The 27,288-nt window shown below is 39.4% G+C and overlaps 1 protein-coding gene across 7 annotated transcripts in view; it reads right to left on the bottom strand.

Moving 5' to 3' along the window:
* SIPA1L1 (signal induced proliferation associated 1 like 1) overlaps nucleotides 1-27,288 on the bottom strand; it is a gene marked incomplete at both ends in the record, with an annotated part of 137,863 nt that overhangs the window by 69,707 nt on the left and 40,868 nt on the right. For all 7 annotated transcript variants that reach the window (XM_080706880.1, XM_080706881.1, XM_080706879.1 and 4 more), the window contains 3 exons: nucleotides 5,982-6,139; nucleotides 11,759-11,862; nucleotides 22,262-22,436. In XM_080706880.1, the coding sequence (XP_080563006.1) occupies nucleotides 5,982-6,139; nucleotides 11,759-11,862; nucleotides 22,262-22,436 (437 nt within the window). The remainder of the gene's footprint in view (nucleotides 1-5,981; nucleotides 6,140-11,758; nucleotides 11,863-22,261; nucleotides 22,437-27,288) is intronic.

Here is a 27,288-nt window from a genome sequence, read left to right as displayed (position 1 = left end):
GTCCTAACTCCACTCACGGGGTTGCTCTGTCTGCCGGCAACGCAAAGGCCTCGCTGCCAGCTCTCCATCCTTCGCCAAGAGCCACCTGACTGTGTTTCCTCCCTAGCTCTGTACTTTTGCATATATACCCCCCATGCCTAGATTTTATTCTTGTTCCCACTGAATTCCCTCGACCTGTGCACACACTGAGTCCCATTTTCGTAAATCTTGTGATAACACTGGCCTTTATGGACCCTGAATTTCTCTACATCATTATCACAAAGCACAGGATGTTTCTGCCTTCCCACCTCAGGCTGCAGGAGCAGAGAAGTCAGTACAGGAGCATTCTTAGCAGAGAGTGTTGGGGTAAAGAGGTTTTAAATGATAAGCATTTTAATTACTCTAGCTCTATCATGTAGAGATAAAATTAAATTAGATGAAAACAGAAAATGCTTCCACCAATGTTCCTCCAGTGAAAGAGGCCCTATAAATTCATATCCTTCGTGGTCTGGGAGTGGTTGGGGTTTAGGGACAACCCACAGCTGTGGAAATGCTTTGAAGACTGTTTTTATTTAAAATTGATACAAATATTCCTTTTTACTTTATAATACATTTATTTTCCTGAAAATAATAAGCTTTTCCTCATCCTCTCTTCCAACATTAAAGGTTGTAAGACAGATGCCTTATTTATTCTGGGCATCCAAACACCTCCTAATAGCCTATCTCATTTGAGAAGGCGGTAGAAAAATGTGATACCTAAAGTTTACAGTGGGAAAAGGCCACTATTCTATCATTCTACCCACTAATGTCTGTGATTTCTTTCAGTGATGTTACAACTGGTATGTTCTCTTGTAATGCTGGGCATGGTGGCACACACTTTTGAAGATCCAATACCTTACTTTATAGCTGTGAATTTTGACCATTTATGGTCAAATTAAGGTATTGGATCTTCAAGTGTGTGCCACCATGCCCAGCATTACCATCATTTTTTAAATTTAAAAATCTTCTTAACTAATGTTGAAATGATAATACTTAGATATATTTGGTAAATAAAATACAGAGTCAAAAACATTGTGTTAAAGTTAATGCCATCAATTCCTTGTGACTTGTGTCTGTAATCCAAGTCACTCAGGAAGCTGAGGCAGGAGGAGTACAAATTTGAGGCCAGCCTGGGCAACTTAGCTACACCCCATCTCAGAATAAAACTGGAAAAGGCAGGTGATACAGCTCAGGGGTAGAGCATCCTTAGGTTCATCCCTAGTACTGCAAGATAAATAAATTGAAATTAGCCAAGTAAAAAGGCACATACCTGTAATCCTAACTACTCAGGAGGCTGAGGCAGGAGGACCTCAAGTTTAAGGCCAACCTCAGTAATGTAGCAATACCTTGTCTCAAATAAAATAAAATAAATACAATAAAATAAAATAACAAGAGTCAGGATGGAGCTCAATGATAGAATGCCCTTAAGTTTAATTTCCACTAGCACTAAATAAATAAAATAAAAATATATAGAATTAATATATGGCTCTTATTTTGTATCTATAGTGGACAGTACTAACAACAAAGGCTTGAAAAGAAGAAACTTTCTTTAAAATAAATTATACACTTTTCCACTTCTCATGCCCATTCAAAAAAGGCTTAGCTTTCGACCTCAAGGTAATATGAAATCCTTTGCATGAATCCAGAAGATAGCATGTTCCAAATGCTTGGGCATTTGCTAAATAAAAAGTTATCCATCTCAGTGATAGCTGATGTTCTGTGCTTATCCATGTTTATTCTATGATTACTCAAGTGGCTCCCAAAGATTGGACCCCTGCCAAGAGGCTTCAGATGCAGCTCTCCACTTTCAGGGTTTCCACTCCTGGGAGCCTTGGAAACAATCGACCTCTCTGGTCTTGGGTATTCACATAGGCAAAAGTACCTGCAAAGCTGCTATGGAGGCCCAGCTTCCATGGCATGCAAGAGGGGCAGCAGCAATGTGGTTAACAGGCTGGGCTCTAGCAGATGGAGTGCACTCCAGTCTACTCTGGCTGGGCACAGTGTCACACCCCTGTAATTGCAGGTACTTGAAGGCTCAGGCAAGAGGATCTCCAGTTCAAGGCCAGCCTAGGCAACTTAATGAGGCCGTTTTTCAAAATAAGATAAAAGGTTAGTGCAATCCCACATATTAATCCTTATTTTAATTTCTTGTGCCTTTGGGATCTTGTTGAGGGGGGGATTGCAATAAACTGAAGAGCTTCTATGTAGCAAAGGAAACTATCAAGGACCTGAAGAGAGAGAAGATAGAATGACAGAAGATTTTTGGGGGCTACTCCTTTGACAGAGGATTAGTATCTAGAATATAAAGAGAACTCAAAAACTCACTGCCAAAAAAATAAATAACCCAATAAAAAATGGGCAAGTAAATTAAATAGACACTTCACAAAAAAATACAAATAGCCAATAAATGTGTGAAAAATTTTCATCATTAGCAATCAGAGAGGTTCTAATCAAAACTCCCCTGAGATTTTACCTAACTCCAATTAAAATGGCAATCATTAAAAACACAAATAACAACCAACACTGGCAAAGATGTGGAGTAGGAACTCTGATAGACTGTTGGTGAAACTGCAGATTAGTGCAACCACTTTGGAAAGCGGTATGGAGGATCCTCAGAAGAATGGGAGTGAATCTACTGTATGAGCCAACTGGTATGTCCTAGGCATCTATCTATCACTCCCAGGCATCTATCCAAAACAATGGAAACCAAACTACCAAAATAATGCGTGCATATCTATGTTTATAGCGGCACAATTCACAATTGCCAGACTATGAAACCAGCCAAGATGTCTATCAACAGATCAATGGATTAAAAAAAAAAAAAAAACTACGGGATATATACACAATAGAATTCTACTCAGCCATAAAGAAGAACAAAATTATTTAATTTTTAGGAAAATGGATGGAACTGGAGAACATTATGCTAAGTGAGATCAGTCAGTCACAAAAGGTGAAAGGTTAGATGTTCTCCCTCATATGAGGAAGTTAGGGAGAAAATGGGACATAAGAGGGACTCCAGACAAAGGAGGAGAAATTTTAGTTGAGTAAAGAAGGGGACCATCAACCACTAAGACAAGCATGGGAGGGAGGGATGGGGAGGGGACTGGCTGGGTGATGTGTGCATGTATGTCTACATAAGTTTTTTACCCCATTATGATGTATAAATACAATGCACCAATAAAAACATTTTTAAAAAGAATAAAAAATAAATTACAAGGAAAAAAAAAGAAGGGGACCTAATGAGGAAGATGAGGGGGAAGAGGGTAACACCTCTATGGACACGATGTAGATACACAAACTTATCAAAGTCAATCACTGCTGAGCAGGGGAAGAGGGGGGAACAGGATGGGAACTGGAGGAAGGCTCAATGAATACTGTGTGCACGTATGCTTCTATCACCCTGAATTCCAATAAGACGTAAGATTATAAGAAACTAAAAGGTGAATCAATACGTGGGATTGCATTAAATGGAAGAGCTTCTGTACAGCAAAGGAAATTATCAAGAACAGCAACCAAGAGCCAACAGAATGGGAGATTTTTGCCACCTACTCCTTTGATAGAGGATTAATATCTAGAATATACAGAGAACTCAAGAAACTCAGCACTAAGAAAACAAATAATCCAATCAAAATGGACAAGTGAACTAAATAGACACTTAACAAAAGAAGAAATTCAAATGGCCAATAAATGTAAGAAAAAATGTTCAACATCATTAGCAATCAGAGAGATACAAATCAAAACTACCCTGAGATTTCACCTAACTCCAACTAGAATGGCAATCATTCAAAATGCAAAAAACAACAAATATGGAGAAGTGGGAACTCTAATACACTGTTGGTGAGATTGCAAATTAGTGCAATCACTTTGGAAAACAGTATGGAGGATATTTGAAGAATAGGATTACCATACAATCCAGCAATACCACTTCTGGGTATCTACCCAAAAGAATGGAAAACAAATTGCTAAACTAATCCATGTGTATCTATGTTCATAGCTGCACAATTCACAATTGCCAGACTATGGAACCAGCAAAGATGTCCATCAACAGATGAACTGATTACAAAACATGGAATATGTACACAATGGAATTTTACTCAGGCATAAAGAAAATCATAATTACGTCATTTACAGATAAATGGATAGAGCTGGAGAACATTAAGCCAAGTGAGATTAGTCAGTTACAAAAAATAAGAAATCGGATGCTCACCCTAATATGTGGAAGCTAGGAAGAAAATGGGTCATAGGAGGAACTCTAGACAAAGAAGGAGATACTAGAGATGAGCAAATAAGGTGACCTGAGGAGAAGAGAAGTGGGGAAGAGGGAGATTTCCTAATGTACATGAAGTACATTAACAAACATATCAAAACCAACCATTAAGTCAAACATGAAGAGGAAGGAGGAGGAGGGAATCGGGCAAGAATTGGGTAAGGGCTAATTGGATGATGTGTGCATGTCTGTCTCCACCATCTTTTACCCCATGAAAATGTATGACTATAATGCACCAATAAAAAAAATTAAAATAAAAAGGGTTAGGATGTAGCTCAATGGTAGAACACTTATCTACAATGTGTGAGGTCCTAGGTGCAATCCCTAGCACTGTCAAAAACAAACAAACAAACAAACAGTTACTAATTCTGCCAGCTGACCTCAGGTAGAGTTATCTGGCCACTGTATGCTTAAACTTCATCATCCGAAAATGAAGATAAATAAAGTACCCTCACAGGTTTTAAGGATGAAATGATGTAACACACATAAAGCAGATAGAATAGTGCTGAGCCAAGAACAAGAGTCAACTTGCACAGTTACCACAATATCAGCAAGGATGGCAACAGTCAGCAGTTGCCCAGAGTAAGCTTTACCTGCTTTGTTGCTTTAACTATTTACTCCTGGAATTAACCTGAATAACTGCTAGAATTAGACAGCAGCAGATCTCATAAGTCAACTGTCTGTGTTGGTCACTTTCTGTGCAGGTAGTTACAGTACTTCAAAATAAATCCCCAAATTACAAAGCCTAGCAATCCAAATTTTAGGGGATGGGAAGATATGCTGAACTTTTATATTGTGAAAGACGTGATGCATACGATACATCATAAAACTGCTAGGAGATCTCTGCACTTTGTCCACATCAAGACAGCACCAGAGGTTCCTATTCCCTTCAGCACCCAATCCCTCCAGTAAAGGCCTTCGCAGGCAGCTGCCTGGACCCAGATACTCAGGAAAGTGAGTCAACAATCGACAGTGAGACAATTTCAACAGATGCTTAAGAAAACAAAGAAATGCCCCTAAGAGTATACTTAGCGAAGTTAGGGTGAAGCCAAGCACAGTGGCGCACACCTGCAATCCCAGTACTTGGGAGGCAGAGACAGAAGAATCACAGGTTCAAGGCCAGCCTCATCATGTACCAAGACTCTTAGCAAACTACTGAGACCCAGTTTTAAAACATAATGTTAAAAAAGAGCTGGGGGTGTAGCTTGAAGGTAAAATGTCTCTAAGTTCAATCCCCGGTATCAAATAATAACAACAAATCCCAAACAAACAAACAAACAGAAATGTTTGAATGAATCAAGGAAGTCCTAAGCAAGAGTTTGTTTTTTAATAATAACAATTTTTGAAAAATGATCTTTTCTCTTTTCTCTTTTATTTATTATCATTCTCCTCAGCTTTTGCCATGCCAATACATGTATATAAAAATTAGCAGAAATGATTAATTAGTTATTTAGTGACCAGATGATATGGGAGGAAAGACACTGCCCAAGAAGGAGGTGCAAATATAAACAGCAGGTGTCTACCAAGTCCGGGGAATGTTAATGCTACAGGTTATGCTATCATGTGAATTCAGCCAACTGCACACACAATTTAAAGAAAAAAATAAACAGCAACAATCTTCCCACTGCCACTTCAGAAGCAGAGCCGGACGGGGGCTCTGCAGGACCACCAGCAGCCCTGTAGCACTGAGACCCACCTGTAACAGACACTGTCGGTGCAGGGGTTGTGAGCCCTGACAACGACGAAGACATGCTGGAAGTGGGACCTGATGTTTTTCGGACTGAATGGCTGTGCTCCAGGCTCTTGGAAAACGATCGTTACGATGTCATTTCCAATGTGCCGCTTGCGTAGGAGCTACAAGAAAACAAGCATCCAACGTAAAACACGTAAAATACAACTCTCTGATCCTCCCTCTCTAATACGCTTGTGTAACCATATTTATAATACTCATTACTAATCAGTATGGACTAGGATAGCTAATCTATGCAGTTATTGCCAGCATTTTAGCCTGTCACTTGTCATTCCTTCTAAAGAATATGGAACTGCATATTCTGAAATTTGCATAAAAGGCACAGCCAGTCATATATATCCAACCAAGATCTGGCATATTATGCCAAGTGCCAGCAATTACAAATCCTCGGTTTCTATAACAACAGTTTTGATTCATTTTCATATAAAAAAGAAACCTGCTATGGGGAAGATTTTGAGACATGAGAATGGCTGAAGTAATTACAATGCAATTTACTTCCTGGTTTAATCGGCTGCACTTGAAGAAAATGTGGCCAAGGTGTTTTCAGATGGGCTTTTTGTGTCACAGGCTGGGAGTGCAGAAATGAATGCTATTCTATTCCACAATGGAGTGACGGTTTGAAGGCAGGTTAAACTTCAGGCTTAAACAGCTTCCTTACTTACAGTAAAAGCTGCTTCAGATCACCTTCTGTTGTACATTAAATCGCACGGCATGTATGTGATTTTCAAATTCAGGCAGCCCAAATCATTCTAGGCTACTGCCTGTTTTTAGAAGGTTTATAACATAGTTCAATTTCTATTTTTCTTACTTATTTATTTATTTATTTAATTTTATTTTTATTTTTGGCAGTACTGGGGATAGAACACTTCTACATCCGGGCTACACTCCCAGACCTATTTTATATTTTTATTTGGAAACAGGGCCTCAAGCCGGTGAGGCTGGCTTTGAACCTGCGTGATCCTCCTGTCTCCGCCCCCCAAGTGCGGGGATTACAAGCATGTGCCACCACGCCCGGCTCATATTTATTTTATGGAAGCGCTTAGAGAGAAAAACAACTAAGTGTGAAATTTTACACTTGTTCTTTTAAAAAAATTTTAGTGATATTAGAGCACACAAATTACATGCCGCAAAATAAATGATCTAGTATTGGCTGACAAGTGGGAGAAACAGTAGTCTTTTATATTAGGATTGAGAATAGGGGCGTTATTAGAATTCTTGAAAAAAAAATGTACTTAAAAGTACATTAAAATGTACTTAAAGTTAAAACTTTAGTAATTTGAAAACAACCCAAATTAGCTTCAATTGAGGCAATTTACATAATTTCTAAACAAATATTTAATCAGATGTAATGGAAATAAAGACAGGCCTAAACTGAATGCTACACAAAATATATCATTAATTAAAAATTATTAATATAGGCTAGGCATGGTGGTGGATGCCTGTAATCACAGCACTTGAAGGACTGAGACAGGAGGATTGCAGGTTCATGGCCAGCCTCAGCAACTTAAGGAGAGAGTCTGTTTCAAAATAAAAAATAAGCCAGGCGTGGTGGCACACACTTGTAATCCCAGCATTCGGGAGGCTGAGACCTGGAAGATCGCGGTTCTCAGACAGCCTCAGCTACTTAGTGAGGCCCTCTGCAACTCAGTTAGACCCGGTTTCAAAATAAAGAATAAAAAGTAGGGCAAGGGTTGGAGCTCGGAGGTCAAATGCCCCTGGGTTCCATCTGCAGACCCATAAATAAATAAATAAATAAATAAATAAATAAATAAATAAATAAATAAATAAAATAAAAAGGGCCTGAAGAGTATCTTGGAGGTAGAACACTCCTGGGTTCAATCTCAATCTCCCTCCCTCCCTCCCTCCCTCTCTCTCTCTTTCTTTCTCTCTCTAACGGTGGGGTTCAATCTCTAGTACAGAAAAAATTCATACACTCCAGAACTTATAGTACCAAAATACTATTTATCTGTTTATTAAAACCTTTCCTGCATAAATATTGTATTTTTCCATGCAATGACATTCTTTAACATGTGTCTTGTTACCTGGAATTGGTATCATAATAAAGAACCCAAGCAGAAGCAAACTTGTTTATCCCTTTTATGTTCTATATAATGAAAGATTATATTCATAAAAAAGTAACAGAAATTTTTCAAAATAGGTTCTTCCTATTTTTTCCTGAGCATAGTTATCTACATAGAAGAATTTATTAGCTAGAAAATAAAAATTAATAAAATTTATTTTGGTACTTGGGATTGGACCCAGGGGCATTCCACCTCTGAGCTACACCCCATCCCTTTTGTTATTTTTTATTTTGAAACAGTCTCACTAAGCTGCTAAAGGTCTCACTAAATTGCTGAAGCTGACCTCAAACCTGCAATCCTCCTGTATCAGCCTCCCAAGTACTGGGATTACAGGCATGTACCACCATACCTGGTTCTGAAAACATTTTAATATGTAGCAGTACCAATTACCTTCTCATTCTGATTTAGGACCATAATATTTTTGTATTGATTAGATTTCAAATTACATAATTAAGATAGTTGCCCATTTATATGGCAACTCATTCTACTCTGTACCTCATTTACTTAGAAATAACTGAATCTAATATTAATTATTTTACCCCCTCACAAATCTCATCTTTCTGAGTAAACCTTTACCTCTTCTTAAAAGGTCATTTGTGCTGGCCGTGGTGGCGCATGCTTGTAATCCCCACGCTTGGGAGGCAGAGACAGGAGGATTGCGCAGGTTCAAAGCCAGCTGCGCACGCTGGCTTAGGAGACCCTGTTTCCAAATAAAAATGTAAAATAGGCCTGGGAGTGTAGCCCGGAGGTAGAAGGGCTTCCAGGAACCCCAGTACCCCCCCCCACACACACACAAAAGGCCATTTGTTAATATTCTTAAATTTTTTAATCCACTGACTGGCCAGAATAAGAACTCTAGTTATCAGCCAGGCACTGTGGTGCACACCTGTAATCCCAGTCCTTGAGAGGCTGAGACAGGAGGGTCACAGATTTGAATTTGAGACCAATGTGTGAGGCAAAACCCTATTTCAAAATAAGTTAAAAAATGGAGCTGAGAAGTAGAATGTCCCTGGGTTCAATCCCCAGAACCCGCCGCAACCCCCCAAAAGAAGAACCTTAGTATCTTTTTTAGCATGGTGTGTTTACCTTGGTGCAATCTAGAACTTGGAGGTCTTGTAAAACAAATTGTCATCAATGCCCAGATCAAGGAGTTTATCTTAAAACAGGTTTATTTCAGATTTATAGTTGATTCATTGCTTTGCTTCCTATTTTTAATTTCTCTGGTAATTATGAAAAGTAAAATCTCATTACTTAGATTTGTGACTTAATCAAAACTAAAGCGGTGAGATGTTAGATTAAATCAGTGTTTGGTTAAAATTTGTGATAGAAAATGTGGTTCAATCTGCAGCTGGCCTATGTTAGTAAGACAACTGACAATAATAAAAACCTACATCCACTTTAAAGTCAGAAGTAAAACCAGACTGCTCCTGTTTGTAATGGCCACGAAAATAAAAGCTTTTGGTTCCTCTAAATTTTAGTTTGTATCATTTCTTTCAAATAAATTTTAAATACTTTTACTGGTGCATTATAGTCGCACTGATAATGTAGCTCAGTGACAGTGACCTACATGGACACAGCACAGAACTTGGAAGCTTTCCCTGACTCCCTCCCCTACCCTCCTTCCCTATACAGGGCATTGAGATTGGCACTGGTGTTCTCATGTATGTTCACAACATCATGGAAGTGTTTCCTTAACTAACTCTCTCTCTCCGCCCCCTTTCCCTAGACCTCCTCCCTCACTCCACTGGAGTTTCTCCTGCATTATCTGAAGTCCTTCTGGAATCCCAACTATTGCCTAGCTTTCACATATAAGACAAACCATATGACCATTTTCTGTAACTGGCTAATCTCACTTAACATTATGCTCTCCATGTATAACCAGTTTTCCTGCAAATAACATAATTTTGTTCTTCTTTATTACTAAGTAGAATTCTATTGTGTGTATATACCACAATTTTGTAATCCATTCATCTGTTGTTGGGACACCTGGGTTGGTTCCATAATTTGGCTATTGTGACCTGTGCCGCTATAAACATGAATATGCATATATTATTATAATATTCTGATTTCAGTCTCAGGAGTGGTATAGCTAGGTCATATGGTAGATGCATTTCCAATTTTCTAAGGAATCTCAACACTGATATCCATAGTCGCTTTACTAATTTGCCATCCCACCAACAGTGTAGAAGAGTTCCTATTTCCCCACATCGTTGTCAGAATTTATTGTTGTTTAACTTTTTGATGATTGTCATTCTAATTGGAGTTATATGGAATCTTAGTTTTGATTTGCATCTCCCTGATGGTTAATGATAATGATAAACATCTTTTCATGTCTTTATTGGCCATTTGTATCTTTCTTTTGTGAAGTGTTTATTTAGTTCAACTGTCCATTTCTTGATTGGTTTTTAAAAAAACTATTAAGTCTTTTAAGTTCTTTGTATAATTCTAAATATTAATCCTCCATCTGAGGAATAGCTGGCAAAGATCTTCTCCCATTCTGTAGGCTCTTTCTAGATTCTTACATTATTTCCTTAGATGAGCAAAAACTTTTTAGTTTAATGCCATCAAATTTATTAATCCTTATTTTAATTTTGTGAACTTTGGGGGTCTTATTGCCTATGTACTGGAGTGTTGGACCTATACCCTCTTCTAGTAACTTAAAAAGTCTCTGGTCTAATTTCCAGATATTTGATCCATCTTGAGATGACTCTTATAGATATCTTTTTAAAAAGCAACCATTACAGGTGGGCATGGTGGCATTGCTTGTAGTTGCAGTACTCAAGAGAGGCAAAAATAGGAGGGATTACAGGTTCAAGGACAGCCTCAGCAAGTAGTGAGACTCTCAGAAACCTAATGAGATCCTACTTCACAACAAACAATAAAACAGAGCTGAGAGTGTAACTCAGAGGTAGAATGCCCCTGAATTCAATTCCCAGTACACCCTCCACAGAAAACAACAACAAAACATCCCATGACTACCATATATTCTAAAAAGCAACACTGCCCATTTCTATTTTGTTTTGTAACGATCTGTCACTTCCTAGTTTCTGCATTTTGCTCTCTCACAGTTTAGTAATAAGAGAATGCTTTTAGAGCTTTGTAAAAGAGATGCTGTATATGACATATCACCTGTGCAATTGTTCTTCATGTCCTTTGCCATCTCCTGATGAACAAATTAAGACAAAACTACTCTGAGATTCCACTGACACTTATTTTGGCTCAAGGTCAGTATACTAGATCGCCTCTGAGGTCTAAATGACACACCAGCCCTTTCCTGTGTTCTGCACTGGCCTCTCAAGAGGGAACTTCACCCACTCCTGTATGTTCTTTGCAACCCTGTAGAGTCATTTAATCACCATGATTTCAACTTGTTCTCTTCAGATTTCATGAAAAACTCCGTCCCTGTGGCTGAAAAGCAAATGATTAATTCACAAAGCCACCCAGCTGGTTGTTAACCTAGAATTTGTGTCTCTTCATTTGTTTTCAGCTCATTTGCTATTCCTTACTTCCACAAAGCCCAGAGCCTCCTGCTGCTGTGACAGGTGCGTCACTAAATTCTGGTTTCAGATTTTACAAACTTGCTACTGAGGCTGCTGGGGGAAACAAAATAAAGTGGGGGCAGAGATGACACAAGGCTCTTACCTGTTGCTTGTTATTAGGCGTGTATGGCAGCATGGTAGAAACATGGAACATAATTTCATAGTCTTTGTATGTTGTGTACAGAGAATGGGTTCCAGTGGAGTCAGCTGAGTTAAAACAAAAACACAATGATGAAAAGATTGTAAGAATAGGAAAAATAATTTTTAAAAAAATCTCAAAAAAAAAAAAGAAGAAAGGAGGGAGGGAGAAAATTATTTGGAAAGAAAAGATCCTAAATAAAATCTACTAGAGGTGCTGTTCCTCCCCCAAAAAACACATTCTTCCAGAATAATACCTGTGAATGCATAAAATAAAATGTATATAATTTCAAAGAGAGATCAAGTATACAAAAAAATAAAATTATCAAATAATTTTAAAATACAGTATGTACAAAATTCATATAAGATTTAGCAATCGGTCTAATATTTAATATATTTCTCAGGAAGTGATGAGCACAAGTAATATTTTAAGACATGTGAGATAACAAATAATGTAATCTGGAAATACCTGTTTTCTATTGTCAATGAAACCACAGGTAGAGTTTATTCTACTAAATTTTGTGCCTAGGTTCATAATTGAAAGAAGCACTAAATTTCAATCGAAGGTTAGTGAAAATAAAGACAAAATTATTTCCCATCCAAGTTCGCCTACTCCTTAATTCTGTCCAAAGATATCAAGTTCAGAAAATTTTTTCTAATACTTCTAATTCAAGCAAGAAAACTTTTGTTTTTAACACATAATAATTTAAGAAGAACAAAACAAGGAAAAACAAAGGGATTATAGCAATGTCCAACAATTTTTAAAAGACATAACTATGAGCTGGGCGTGGTGGCGCACGCTTGTAATCCCAGCATTCAGGAGGCTGAGACCTGGAAGATCGAGGTTCAAGGACAGCCTCAGCTACTTAGTGAGGCCCTATGCAACTCAGTGAGACCTGGTTTCAAAATAAAGAATAAAGAGAGAGAGAGAGACAGACAGACAGACAGACAGACAGACAGACATAACTATGTGTTATACTCTTTCTTTAGGAGAAAAAAAAAAAGAAAGGAAATTTCTACTGCCTAAACAAAACTAGAGTTTCAAAGTCAATGTAAAAATGCTTGGAAACTTCTGATGAAAGTTATTAACAGCCCAACTAAAAGGGAATATCTGTTTAACTCAAAAGACCTGGACTTAACAGGCCAAAAAGGGAACAGAAGTTCATTCATTCTGGGCAAACTCAAGCCTCCACTGACTGTATTTTTGAGGACCAAAGCACTTTTTTGCATTTGGAAAATGGTGCTGTAAGACATAGCCTGTTGGAGACACCAAAGGCAGTAGATCCCAATAGGTGGCACACACAGCATTAGCCGGGAAGCTAGTCTGAATGGGAGAATCCCAGGCCCCCATCTCAGAAGCATCACAGAGTAGGCGTGGCGCTTCAAAGAAGAGCCCATTTTTAACTAACACCCAGGTAATTCTACTGCAGTAGATCCACTGATCCTAGGTAGTGCTCCAAGCAGGCTACAGCTGTGGCTTTCAGGCAGCTTTAGCAACACATTCTTGAGTCTTGAGCTTCAAGGTTGAACTTACTGGAGGATCTCAATTTTGAAGCTGGTATAAAAGGCAAAGGCTTAAAAACGACCTAAAAATAGAACAAAGACTACTTTTCAAAGCAATGAAAAAATATGAACCAACATATAACTACCTAAGTAAAGTAGTTATAAATGTTAACAGTCACCATCACAAAAAAAAAAAACCAAAAAAAAAAAAAAAGGCATGTTACTAGAATAAAGCATTCAACTGAACTGCTTAAGATTAGTCTTGAGGATGAAATAACCTATTGCTAAGGACCCCCCTGCTATAAATATCTGCAGAACTGATCAGTACACTTTAAAACTTTGAGGCAAATGTGTCAGTTTTGATGTGTACTCACATGTGTTTCAAGGGGATTTTTAAGCAAAATTAACGAACTAGAAAAAAAGACTGTCACTAGTATTCATTTATAACTGTTTGCTTTATGTCTAATTTGAAAAGGAATACTACCAGTGAGGAAAACTAATATAAAAGACAACCCTGAAGATAATTTGTTTTTCTGTTTCTAGTCCTGTTTTTTTTCTTAATGTCTCATTTCATACAAAGTATGCTACCTGACCAGCCTTTTCTGGGGATCTTTGGAAATCCTAGTATTTTACTAATAATTTCCAACATTTTGGAAATAGGTTAAAAAGTTTTCCAGATGAAACAAGGGTTAAAACAATAAAATCCTACTTCAAAGTAAAAACAGTAAGGGCTATACCTCAAGGGTAGAAAAGCCATGGGTTCAATGCCCAGGACCACACACACACAAAGGGGGAAGGAGAGAGGTAAGCGATCATGTCATACATTAAGCATTCCTACTTGAAGATGGGATTAAACACATTAGCAAGCTTCTAATAGCAATTTTAAGGTACAGTCTATGTCCTAACTATCCTTGACTCTCTTTTGACTCTTTTGCTTTTAGGTAGTTGAATGCCTGGATGATAAAGGTACATGTGCATGAATCTGAATCAGGAAAAAGTATGCAGACTTTCATGTAACTCTTTCTTGGTCACTAAAGGATATGTTTAAGAAAAGCAAGCCGGGCGTGGTGGTGCACGCTTGTAATCCCAGCATTCGGGAGGCTGAGACTGGAGGATCCGGGTTTACAGACAGCCTCAGCTACTTAGTGAGGCTCTCTGTAACTTAGTGAGACCCTGTTTCAAAATAAAGAATAAAAAATAGGGCAGAGGATGTAGCTCAGAGGTCAAATGCCTCTGAGTTCCATCCCCAGACCTGCAAAATAAAACAAAACAAGAAAAGCGAGATGAAGGAAAATAAGATTATGTAACCTGATGTTTTGAAAGTTCCTAGCTTTAAATCTATGGAAGTGGAGGTATAGCTCAGTGGTAGATCATTTGCCTAGCATGCATGAGACTCTGGGTTCAATCTCAGCACAATACATATATACATACATATGTAAGAACACAAGGAGAAAAGGAGAACACAAACACAAGACAAAAATCACAGCTAGGTAGTGGGACTGCCTGTTATCCATGGTTTAAACAACTGTAAACTGTTAGCTGGCTGTTGGGGCCCATTCACTTAGGAACCCTATGGTGTGTCAGATCGCACATCTGTGAGACCTTGCTTTAGGATATGGAGATAGAGAAGCCAATGTGCACACGAACAACAGGAGCCAGGTAAGTACTTCTGGAACACTGGCGTGTATTTGAGGCATGTTTTATATTTCAGTCCCTGGGCTACTATTTCACTAACTTATGAATAATGTATCTGGGGGAAGCCAAGAATTCCACCTGGCATCTGACATATTTGCTGATTTTTCTTTTTTTCTTTTTTTTTTTTTGTGGGTCTGGGGATAGAACTCAGGGGCATTTGACCTCCAAGCTACACCCCCTGCCCTAGTTTTTATTCTTTATTTTGAAACCGGGTCTCCCTGAGTTGCAGAGGGCCTCACTAAGTAGCTGAGGCTGTCCACGAACCGTGATCCTCTGGTCTCAGCCTCCTGAATGCTGGGATTACAAGCATGCACCACCACGCCCGGCTATATTTACTGATTTTTAAAAACGTATCTTTAGCCCTGTCAGGAGATAGGTTACTTCAGGGAGGACAGAATCAAGAAGAGTTTGCAGTACTACTCTTTCTTACAGCAGGCCAATTCATCCTGCTAGTTCGAGAAAGCTACCTGGGACTCAAGGCTTCTCAAGATGACTAACATGTCAAGAGACAGGGTGTTATGGTTAGATATATGATGTTCCCTGAAGAACTCATGTATATTCAAGGTCATTACAATTAAGTCACAAAGGCTATAATCTCATGTAAATCCAGGGGGTTACAGGGCAGTAACCTAGGCAGGTGGGAGAAAGGGGGTCCTTGGGAGTGTGGCCTTAGGGACTGTGCTTTTGTTTTTGAATCCCCTTGCTTGCTGGCTTCCTCTTGCTTCTGACCTCCATGACGTGAGAGCACGCCTTGCTCTCTAACTCTCTGCTGATTGCTGCCATGCCGAGATCCACATGGACTGAACTCGGAATCTCCAAAAAACCATGAGCAAATCAATCTTCTTTTCTCTATGTTGTGTGGCTAGGATTTTTGAATACAGCAGTGATAATGTTGACAGGACGCAAGGACAGAGCTGGCTTGGGGCTAGTACTTCAGAGTCAGCTACTGCTATCACCTACCCACTGCCCATGTTGCAAGATGCCTGCAATGACATGGACTCCTTCACTTGGAAGCAGGAAGATCTGAACTGGAATGCCAACAGTAACCCTTGTCAAATGACCAGAAACGAGTCGCTTTACTTCTATGCTCCTTAATAGTCTCACTGTTGTGAGGATTAAGTGAAATAAAGTATCTGGGAGTATTAGCTAAGTAAATATGCTAAAGAGAATTTAAAATTTTTCTCAGTTAAAGTTACAAGTGTAGTTTCCAAAGAAAGAATCCTTTTCTTTGACTGGCAATCTTTAAAATGCTGAATAACCCTTTACATGTGTAAAGCATTTAAGCCGTGCTGGTGTTATCCCTTCCCTAGCAGATTTTAAATATTCCTAATAAAGAAGAGTTTATTTCCTTTATGAAAGACTGACTAAATCTATTCCAAGACCCTGAATCCCAACTGCCTTTACAACATTGCTGAAAAAGGGCGGGGACAACAGCGCTTAGCCGCAAGTGAATGAGGACCGGGCTCTGAGGGCGCATTTTGTAAGAGGCTTGGATGTCTCTGCAGTGCTGACCTGACAGACAAAACTCAGTGCGGACACGACTCCCCAAACAAGAGTCCGTGTGCGCGGCTTAAATGAGGGTGGCCTCCAGACTGCCAATAATCCACTGCTTGAGGAGAAGCTTATTTCTGTATTTACTGTAGTGTGAGGGAACGCTGATTACCTAGAGATTCCATCCAAATTAGAAAATAAGATAGGAGGCAAAAAATCCACGACTGAAAATCTCTTCAGAGCAGAACTGTTCCAGTCTGTGACATGTTTATTAATACCTTATTTATCTGCTACAAGTCCTCATTTCTGATGCAAGATATGGACTTTGTACAGATAATTATGAAAAAGAAAAAAAAGGGTTCAATAGTCGCACCAACTCTTCACTCTTTTGGCTTCTCCCTCTTCCACAGAAGTCCTAAAATCCAAACATAATCATAACACATGACAGGCTGAGCTCTCTCATGAGATGGTTTGGGTACCTTTAGTTTAAGGGCTTGAGGCTGGGGAAGACAGAGCCAAAAGGCCAGGCCTGGGGGTCACTGTTGTGCTCTTACTGAACATTTCATTAAAAAACCACCAGGACCTGCTGTACTTTCCTAATGCTTACTAGCTTACTAGCTTTCCAATCACAGGCATGTTAGCAAAAAGAAGTCAATTCTGTAACGGGGATAACTGGTAGCTAGCAGTATGTGGGAATTAAATAATTACACATATGGATATCAAACAACTGGGATTTCTGCTTTCAGACATACAGAATGCTTGACATAGGACGTGCTCTTTCATTGTAAATAATCAAAAACCTTGATAAAATACCCAAGGAAACTATTTTCAATCAGCCTTTGATAGTAAACAATGAAAAGAAGATGATGCCCATGATGCCCCCAGTTTTCTACCCAGGCCAATGGTACAGAGCAGGGCTTTCTTTGAAGGGGAAAGCTATGGCAGGCTGGAGCTGAGGAAGTGTGAGGTGGCTGAGACCTGCTAGGCAGAGTATCCAGAGGAAACCACAGAGTGAAAAAGGTGCAGAACACTGACTAAGAGGCCCCTTGAGTCTCGAAATGAATGGCAAACTGCGCAAAGAAGAACTGTTAGGGCAGCTGAACACGATGGCCGTGTCTGCAATCCCAGTACGTGGGGGCTCAGACATGAGGATCGGGCCTGACGCAGCAATGGATGAAACTCTCAGTAACCTAACAATGCTGGTTCAAAAAAAAAATTAAAAGGGCTGGGCGTGTTCAATCTCCAGCACTGAGACAATAACAGTAACAACAAAAACGACAACAACTATCAGGGAAGGAACTATCAAAGAATTGCAATCCAAACAATTCTGGTTCACAGAGTTGAAAGACATCTGTTCTCTGACCAGCCACAGTAGAGACACCTAACTGACTATACAGCAAACCAGATGTAAAAAGAGTTGGACCTCATACTAAATTAGCCAGACACTAAAGGTTACTCTTGGTAATGTGTTAACTAAACTTAAAAACAAACTCATGAAGATTAAGCTGTTCTATAAGTTAACTGCCTACCTTTTATTTTTAAAACTAGACTCTTTCAAGAAAATGACAAAATCCACCCACTAAATGATGAAACATTCACAATACGTAATAGCAAATAACCAAACATATGAAGTAGTACAATGTACTCCAAAGCAAGAGAACATTCATTAAAAGAAAAAAGCCCCAGCCTGGTGGTGCACGCTTGTAATCTGAGCATTTGGGAGACTGAGACAGGAGGCTCCTGGCTTGTGGACAGCCTCAGCTACTTAGGGAGGCCCTTTGCAACTCAGTGAGACCCTGTCTCAAAATAAAGAATAAAAAATAGGGTTGGGGTATAGCTCGGAGGTAGAGTGCCACTGGGTTCCAACCACATACAGACAGACAGACAGACAGAAAGACAGACAGACAGAAAGAAAGTGAATATAATGAGGAGAGAATGGAAGGCCAATGTGTGATAAACATTGCAACTTCTGGCTTTGCTAATTAGAATATCTTTTTTTTCCTTTTTTCAAAACTGGGGATGAAACCCAGAGGCATTCTATCTCTGAGCTACACCCCCAGCCCTTTTTAAAAATTCTTTATTTTGAAACAGGGTCTCACTGGGTTACAAAGGGCCTCACTAAGTAGCTGAGGCTGTCCATGAACTCGGATCCTCCTGTCTCAGCCTGCAGCATGCGCCACTACGTCTGGCTATAATTAGAATATTTTAATAGAAATTTCATTATAGTAAATTAACAATAAATTAAGACAATATAAAAAATACAATGAGCTTGAAGATGCATTAATAGAATTTTCCAAATTCACTGAAGCACAGAGGGAAAGAAAAGGTTAAAAAACAAATAAACAGGGTCTAATTACTCTGGGGTACACTGGTGGGACACAACACAAGCTGAAGACTCAGAGAAAAGAAGGGAGAACAAAAAATAAGTAAATACTGACAAGTAATATTTTAATTAGATGAAAATTACAATTCTAAAGATTCAAGTGAGATCTACAGTGGGAATAATTCTTTAAGAGCATTTGTTCAAGCCAGGCTTGGTGGCGCACGTTTGTAATCCCAGCATTCAGGAGGCTGAGACTGAAGGATCGCGGTTCACAGACAGCCTCAGCTACTTACTGAGGCCCTCTGCAACTCAGTGAGACCCGGTTTCAAAATAAAGAGTAAAAAAATAGGGCAGGGGGTGTAGCTCGGAGGTCAAATGCCTCTGGGTTCTATCCCCAGACACGCAAAAAAAAAAAAAAAGGAAAAAAGAGCATTTGTTCTTGAAAGCATTTTTTCTGTGTAAAGATCATAGTGGGAGAAAATTTTTGGACACAAAATTTAAAGTTAGACCAAATGTGAGACTGCCGCAAAGCACGCAGAGCAAGGTCTTATCTTCGGGGGTATCGCAGCCAGCAAGAAGCTGTGAGGTGTGGAGGCTGGCTTTCGCCTACTCTGGTGATCTACTATCATTTAGCATAGGTTTAAAGGGTGAGACCATTGGACTCCCTAGTTTTTATCCCTAAAGCCTGGAGTAAGAGAGATATTTTGCGTATTGACTTCTGTAGGACTTCCAAGCAAAAACAGTTCCTCATGTATGTTCACTTTAGGAAATTTGTTACCTGCTCTGGTTTGGATTTGTTTTGGGTGTGTCCCTGAAGGGTTCCTGTGCTGGAGGCTTAGTCCCAGTGTTTTAATTATTTAATTAAAATGTATTAAGGAATGGTGGAAGCCATTTGTGGTGGTGCACGCTTGTAATCCCAGCATTCGGGAGGCTGAGACTGGAGGATCGCGGTTCATGGACAGCCTCGGCTACTTAGTGAGGCCCTCTGCAACTCAGGGAGACCCGGTTTCAAAATAAAGAATAAAAAATAGGGCTGGGGTTGCAGCTCAGAGGTAGAATGCCCCTGGTTCCATTTCCCAGTACTATAAAAATAAATAAATAAATAAATAAATAAATACAATTTAAAAAATATTAAGTAGTGGTGGACCTTTAAAACATGGGACCTAGTGGAAGGTGGTGAGCTCAGCGGAGGCCCTGTTCTTGGGAGGTAATTCACTCTACAAGCGCTGGTCTTGTAGAGTGAATTAGTTTCCACAAAAACGGGTTATTATAAAAAAAAGCAAGGTTGGCACCTCCCATCTCCGGCCTCCTGTCTCATCAAGTGACCTGCTGCACACACACTCTCAACACTACGCTCTCAGACCTTCAGAACTGTGACCTAACGCAACCTCTTTTCTTTGTAGTTATCCATCCTCAGGTATTTTGTATAGAGTATGTAAATGGACTAACACATACTCTGAAAGGGCAGGAAAGGAAACAGCTCCTCAGTAGATATGTCTTGAAAAGCTGAAGTAATTTCCAGAAAGAGTGGTTCAAAGAAAAAAAAAGAACACTTCTTTGCTGAATGTATTATATAATTCTAAAATCGTGCTGCTCCTGGCAGTTCGCCAATCCAGGCTTAGCTCCTTTTAGCTTTCAGAGTTACTGGGATACTGGGGCAGAATATGTCCAAAGTGCTTATTTTGCTTATTTCACTACCTTACTAGATGCCACACTGCTTAACTATATCCCAGCAATACATTTCTTATATTTCCCTTCGTCAAGAAGAGGTGGCTGAGAATGAATAAATGTACAATAATAAACATTCCTTTTTTACGCCGGGCATGGTGGCGCACGCTTGTAATCCCCGCGCTTGGGAGGCAGAGACAGGAGGATCGCGCAGGTTCGAAGCCAGCTGCGCGCACTGGCTTAATAGACCCTGTTTCCAAATAAAAATGTAAAAATAGGTCTGAGAGTGTAGCCCAGAGGTAGCAGGGCTTCCAGGAACCCCAGTACCACCACCAAAAAAAAAAAAAAAAAACATTCCTTTTTTCTTTTCTTTTCTTTTCGGTACTGAGAATGGAATCCAGGGCATTCTACCTCCGAGCTACACCACCAGTCCTGTTTTTTTTTATTTTGAAACAGGGTCTCACTGAGTTGCAAAGGGCCTCACTAAGTAGCTGAGGCTATCATCAAACCTCGATCCTCCTGTCTCAGCCTCCTAAATGCTGGGATTACAAGTGTGCACCACCATACCCAGCTTAATAATACACATTTTTATCAACTCCCAATCTAACCATTTGTTTTAGAATCAGGAAGCTTATATTTTTTATCTCAGATCTTTCCAATTGGTCTTTGTGATGATAATTTATATCACACAACAAATTGGGACAATATGAATGAACTGTACAGGGTAAATATCAGAATATTTTAGATAAAAGGGTCTATAGAGATTTAACATTTTATGCAGTTGCAAGCAGAGTATAGAACATTAAAATAATATTTAAGAGGGTAGGCTATTTATGGGTTTTAATAGTCTCTCCTGCATGTCGTTTCCAAGTTGGCAACAGCAAAACCATGGCAACAGGAAATTCTTCCCTGCAGTGGAGTTTATGAATGCTTTTCTGTTTTCATGACTCAACTCCTTATTTAATTTCCTGTACAAAAAAATCAGAGAGATTACTATAGACTGCGATACAGATGTCCTAATCCAAAGACCCTTTCAAAGAAAAACAGGTCACAGGTGTCTGTGGATGGATTCTGAGATAAAATTTAAAACAACCTCAACGTAGACATGAAGCAGAAGTCAACATACTTTAACCAAAACAGATATCTGAGGATTTAACTATTTTACTGACAACCTGGGGAACAGAGCGCACAAGTGTATCAGCTCCCGCACAGTATGAAGTAGACTGCTTCATCACTGTGCTTTTAATCAACATATTTTAGAAGCCAAATTAAGAGCAAAGCTAAAAAGCCTATTTTCTTGAAGATACAGACAATGAACAACAATAACAATGAAACAACAGAGAACCTCCTAGGTATTAAAAGAATATAAAAACAAATAGAAACATATAAAAGCTGACTATACAGATTAAGCGTGAAAATTATGAGATGAATTATTGAAAGTGAAATTCTAGGGCTCCCACAGATGGCTGTAAATTTCTATGGTTTTCAGTCACCCCACCATTCAGCTAACTGTAATGAATCTCTGCAGTGTTACCCTGCAGCGACTGTGTGCCCACTGCCTTATTCCCTGCACAGGCCTGATGACATGAGTTTGCAGAGTTCAATCCTAGCCACTTTGCTTATGTTCTTCAACTAGTCTGCTGCAGTGTCCTTCCACTCTGGCTTTTTCTCCCCCATTGACAAGTTTCCTGAAATAAATGGCAATGTCGTTTTATGGACATTTTTACAGACGCACATCAGCACGACAGGAGGAAACAAGGTTGGAAGGAGGGTATAAGTAGTTCTTACTTTTGGTGTCAAGCTGTGCGCGGTATTTCTCAAATCCTTTTAGCCGAACCCGTTCTCCCAAGAGCTGAAGGAACTCCTCGAAGGCAGGACCTGCTGATTCATTGTTGTACATCTCTTCCTCAGTGCTCTGTCCTGCTTTGCAGTACATGATGCCAACTTTCTGCTGATAGTTCAGCTGTGGAGGCGACAATACAATACACTTAAATCCAGGCTGATACGCTCTGTCCCACTGAGGTGCTAATAAGTCCTGTAGGGCACATGGCCAGCAAATAGCAAACATCTTTCTTCTCTTGAAATACTTTTATTTTAATTCTGTTTCTGATTCCAAAATTATAATGGAGCAAGCATAGCCCTCATGAATTAAAAAAAAAGGCCCCCAAAATTATAATACCCTGTGTGTCAGGATTATACTTCATGAGAACAGACGTTGATATTTGAGGATGTTTAATGTATTATTACAAAGTACAAAATGAGGCTCTGCAAAAACAAGCTGACAACAAAAAAATCTTTTTCAGTGATCTCTTCCTTATGAGAAATGAATCCTTTATGAATTTAAAAGCAGAGATATACTTTATAAAACACACACACACACACACACACACACACACACACACACACACACGCATTTGACCTCTAGATTACCCCAAGCCTTTTAATTTTTTACTTTGAAACAGGGTCTCACTAAGTTGTTGAGGTTGGCCTCTAACCCAGGATCCTCCTGTCTAAGTTTCCCAAGTACTAGGATCATAGGTATGTGCCACCATGCCAAGCTTACAAAACATAATATAAAACAAAGTGTTTTCTACTAACAAGTACATTAATACCCTTTCTTCGTTTTGATTTTTTGGTAATATTAGATTTGTCACCTGATATCATTTGTCCAATATATTAAATTATAAGCCATGGTATATCTCTTTTAGAACACTAGCACCATAAAGAATGTACTTAGAGATACTTCTTTCCCAGATATCTTTCTAAAAGCTAAATACCTGGAGAGAAAGGGGTTTCATAGTGCCAAATGAACTGGTGGTAAATAGTTTTTGCTCAAATACAGTTAAAATTCAGCATGCAAGAGATTTAAATATATCATGAATCAAGACAATTACTCATCACAAAAAGTCTAGTCACACTGGGCATGGTGACACACATCTATAATCCTAGATACTCAGGAGTCTGAGGCAGGAGGACTGCAAATATGAGGCCAGCATAGTCAACTTTCAAGACTATGTTTTAATTATTTTTAATTTAATTAAATTAATTAAATTAAATTAATTTAATATGTTTTAATTATTTAATTATTTTAATTAAATATATTTTAATTATAATATTATATTTAATTAAAATACCTTAATTAAATATTTTACTTAATCTTAAATTTTATTTATTTATTTGTGGTACTGGAGATGGAAACCAGGGGCCTTCTACCTCCATGCTACACCTCCAGACCTGCTTTATATTTTATTTGGAAACAGGGTCTCACTAAGTTGCTGAAAGCCTCACTAAGCTGCTGAGGCTGGCTTCAAACCTGCTATCGTACTATCTTAGTCTCCCAAATACTGGGATTACAAGCATGAGCCACCATGCCTGGCTCCAAGACCCTGTTATAAAATAACATTTAACCAATTGGGCTGCCAGGCACTGGAGTATTCCTACAATACCAGTACTTAGGAGGCTGACAGAGGAAGATTGCCTGGTCTAAGCCAGTGCATGGGAACCTAGCAAGATCTGTTTCAAAATAAAAATTGCTGGGGGGATTGCTTAGAGAATGTTTAACAAGAAAAGACAGAAGGAAGGGAAGCATGGAAGGCTGGCTCTATAGCTCAGTGGTAGAGTATAGTTGCTCAGAATGCTGGAAGTTCAGGGTTCACCTTGTAACACACACACACACACACACACACACACACACACACACACACGAAGCATTTAACAAGAAATTAGTTTGTAATATGAAACTTTAGATTTTTGATTCTCTAGTGGCATCGAGAATTCTTAGCACTTAATCCTATTTTCAGTGTTGCACTGCAACTATTCCATCAATGTTTTTATCTAGTAAAAAGAAAGGGGACAAGGAAAAGATAGAATTAGAATTTTTTTCTTTTTCAAGAAACAAGGTCTCACTGGCTTGCCAAGACTGGTTCCAAACTCTTGGACTCAAGAGGTTTCCCTCAGTCTCCCAAGTAGCTCCGATTGTAGGTGCACACCATTGTATCTAATGACATGACATCTTAATAACTGGTGTTTACTGATTATCTACTATGTGCCAAATACCATGAACAGCGTCCAATACACATTACCTTCTTGTCTCACAACAGCCCACAAGCAGATGCTACATGTTCGACAGATAAGCAAAGGGCAGGTCAGAGAACAGCAGACCCAGAACACCGTTGCCCTGATCTACTTCTATCAGGGCACACGGAGGTCCATGAGCCTTTCTTTGCAATTCTGAAGCTGGAAGGTAAATTTAAGCAAATCTAAACCAACATACTTGGTAGCAAAACTTGATAAGGGCTGGGGTTAGTCCTTTTTATTTCTTTGTGAGAATATTCATATTTCCCCTTGCATAAATATTACTGTGTTTTCTATGAGGTGCTATTCAGATGCTACTAGGAATATTAATAAAAGAGCACATGACCTTTTATTGCCCATCTAAAATTTAAAAAAATTCGAATTCTAAAACATACCCAGACCCTGTCATTTTACAGGGAGGGACAATGAACTTAAACTCCCTTTTCACCTTTCTGAATCAATGGTTCAGCATAGTGCTCACACAGAAAATGTCACGGGGGTGATCCTTCGCTTGTGTCCCCTCCTTCCTTCCCAACTCAGCCTTCGGGGCCCGGAGTTCCCGGGAGTTCTATAAGGGCAGAGAACTGACTGTTCTCTACCTGCTTCTGTGGGTGAAGGGTAGGGTTTAGTCTTTGGAACTTGCAAAAAGCTGGATATAGTGGTATCAAATGAGCATACAAATTGATATCACTGCAACTTCGTTTTAATTATTAAGAGAAAACATTTGGGACATTTCTGGATACTACACTTAAGGGACAGGGAAGCCAAGTAAAACCTGTTTCTAATGCCTGGATGTGGGTACTGCTCGGGGCCGGGGGAGGGGTACTCCCACAGGTAAAGGTTTTTTCTGGGCTTAAGAGTCAGCTGAGTACCCTATTCAGGCTTTCCAAACAAAGAGGTAGCAGTAGGCTGCAAGTCTGTTACAAAGGAAGTCTTAATGCAGACAGATCTCAGGACCAAGCAGCATCTGACTTTCTCCCTGCAGGGAGAACTATCAAAGAAAGAAAGAAAGCTGGAGGAGGCGGGGCTCGAGGTCTATGCTGTGTGGCTCTGCCTTCCAGATCAGATGTGCAGGCAACAACTAGCTCCGTGGGAAGACTTACAGTGACACTGGATTTGTGGATGCCTTCTAAAAACTCCTTAGATAAAGGTCTAAGATTTCACTGTGCAACATTCAAAAGGATCCATTAATCTATTAAAAAATACAGTTCACAGTAGAAAGAAGATAAGGAGCCTCCCCAGAGCCTGGACCAGCAGACTCCAAGGCCATGGAAACACTGTGCCCTTGTTTGTACTATCCCATCCCTGTGGAGCTCCTCCTGCAGATAAGAAAAAAAAAAAAAAAAAAAAAAAAAAAAAACTGGTTCTGCTAGTTTGAAAGGAATGTTTCTTTTTAAGGAAATTAGGAAATTTGCTAGAATGTCACATTTCTTCTTCCAGTTTGAAACTGTGCCAAATGTCGCCTGCTCTGTCCTCCTAGGCTGACAACATGACTATATTCTTGATTTCCACTCCAATTAAATCAAATATAGGTGGCATTCTCTGAACTCAGGCTCCTTAGTCCTTCGTTAGTAACCATACTCCCTGCCAGAGCAGGAGACATTGGGAAGGGGGAGTCCTGTAAATGTCACAAGAAGCATTCAAGGCCCAGGAGGGAATGCCAGTGGAGGACAGCCATGGCTTGGGAGGGGATCTGGGGCTTTATATGTAAAATGGTAATTTTTTTCTTGGAGAAACACAAGTATGTCTGTGTGGGTTTGTATATATGAATAAAGAATACTTAAAGGGGTGCTAAAAATAAAGTAACAGTGGGAATAGGCTGGGCTGTGCTCTGGATAATCTCTGGATCGTTTAATAATGTGACTATAATCTCATGCTTGAGATCAGCTGTTGTTATGAAGGCCTAATATAAGTGTCTGGACACTAACCGAACATTTCTGTTTGTGAAAAATGATGGTGGCCGGTCCAATAGAACAGAGGCTGTATCTAAGGGTCTTGAATCTCAGCAAACACCTACCAAAAGCGATGTGCATGACCACAAGTGCAAACCAACTGTATAAAGTGGCTCTTTCTTCAATATAGAATCAAAGCAGGTATAAATTAAGAATCCCTAATCTGAACATCTCTAATTGTGCAAAATCTGAAATGTTTCTGAGTGTCAGGTAGAATGTAAAATGTCTTAGATCTCTGGACAAATCAATTTTCAAATTTGTGGGTTAGTGATGTTTATTAATATTTGCAAACATTCCAATATGTGAAGACCCTGAAATTATAGACACTTCTAGGTCCCAAGTGTTCTGATTAAGGGACAGTCGACCTATACTTGCAATCTGACTTGTACAGTCAGAAATTCCTAGAGAGATGGCAAACGTCAGAGCCTTTTATTGATTGGAACAAAATTGAATAACCAAGATCTCAGAGATCTCTCAAAAAGACTTGCATGATCCTGTCTTCACCTGTGGCATGACCATGCGGAGGACAGTGGGCCATACAGATCATGAGAACAATCCTGTTACAAACCCTCTAATACTAAATGTTTAAGAACTGTAAGAGGTGTGCAACACCAGAGGTGCTGCCTCGTGCAACAGTTCTCCAAGTGCAGCCCATGGACTTGGGGGCCTCTGAGACTCCAACGGGGAGGCCCGTGATACCCCAACGTTCTTCCTAGGAATATCAAGAGGCCCCTAGCCTTTTCACTGATGGTGAGTCACGTCATGCTGCAGGCACTACACAGGGGTCGA

Source organism: Muscardinus avellanarius, assembly GCF_963383645.1.
Source record: "Muscardinus avellanarius genome assembly, chromosome: 12".
Lineage (NCBI taxonomy): Eukaryota > Metazoa > Chordata > Mammalia > Rodentia > Gliridae > Muscardinus > Muscardinus avellanarius.
This window is presented reverse-complemented; position numbering and strand designations above follow the sequence as displayed.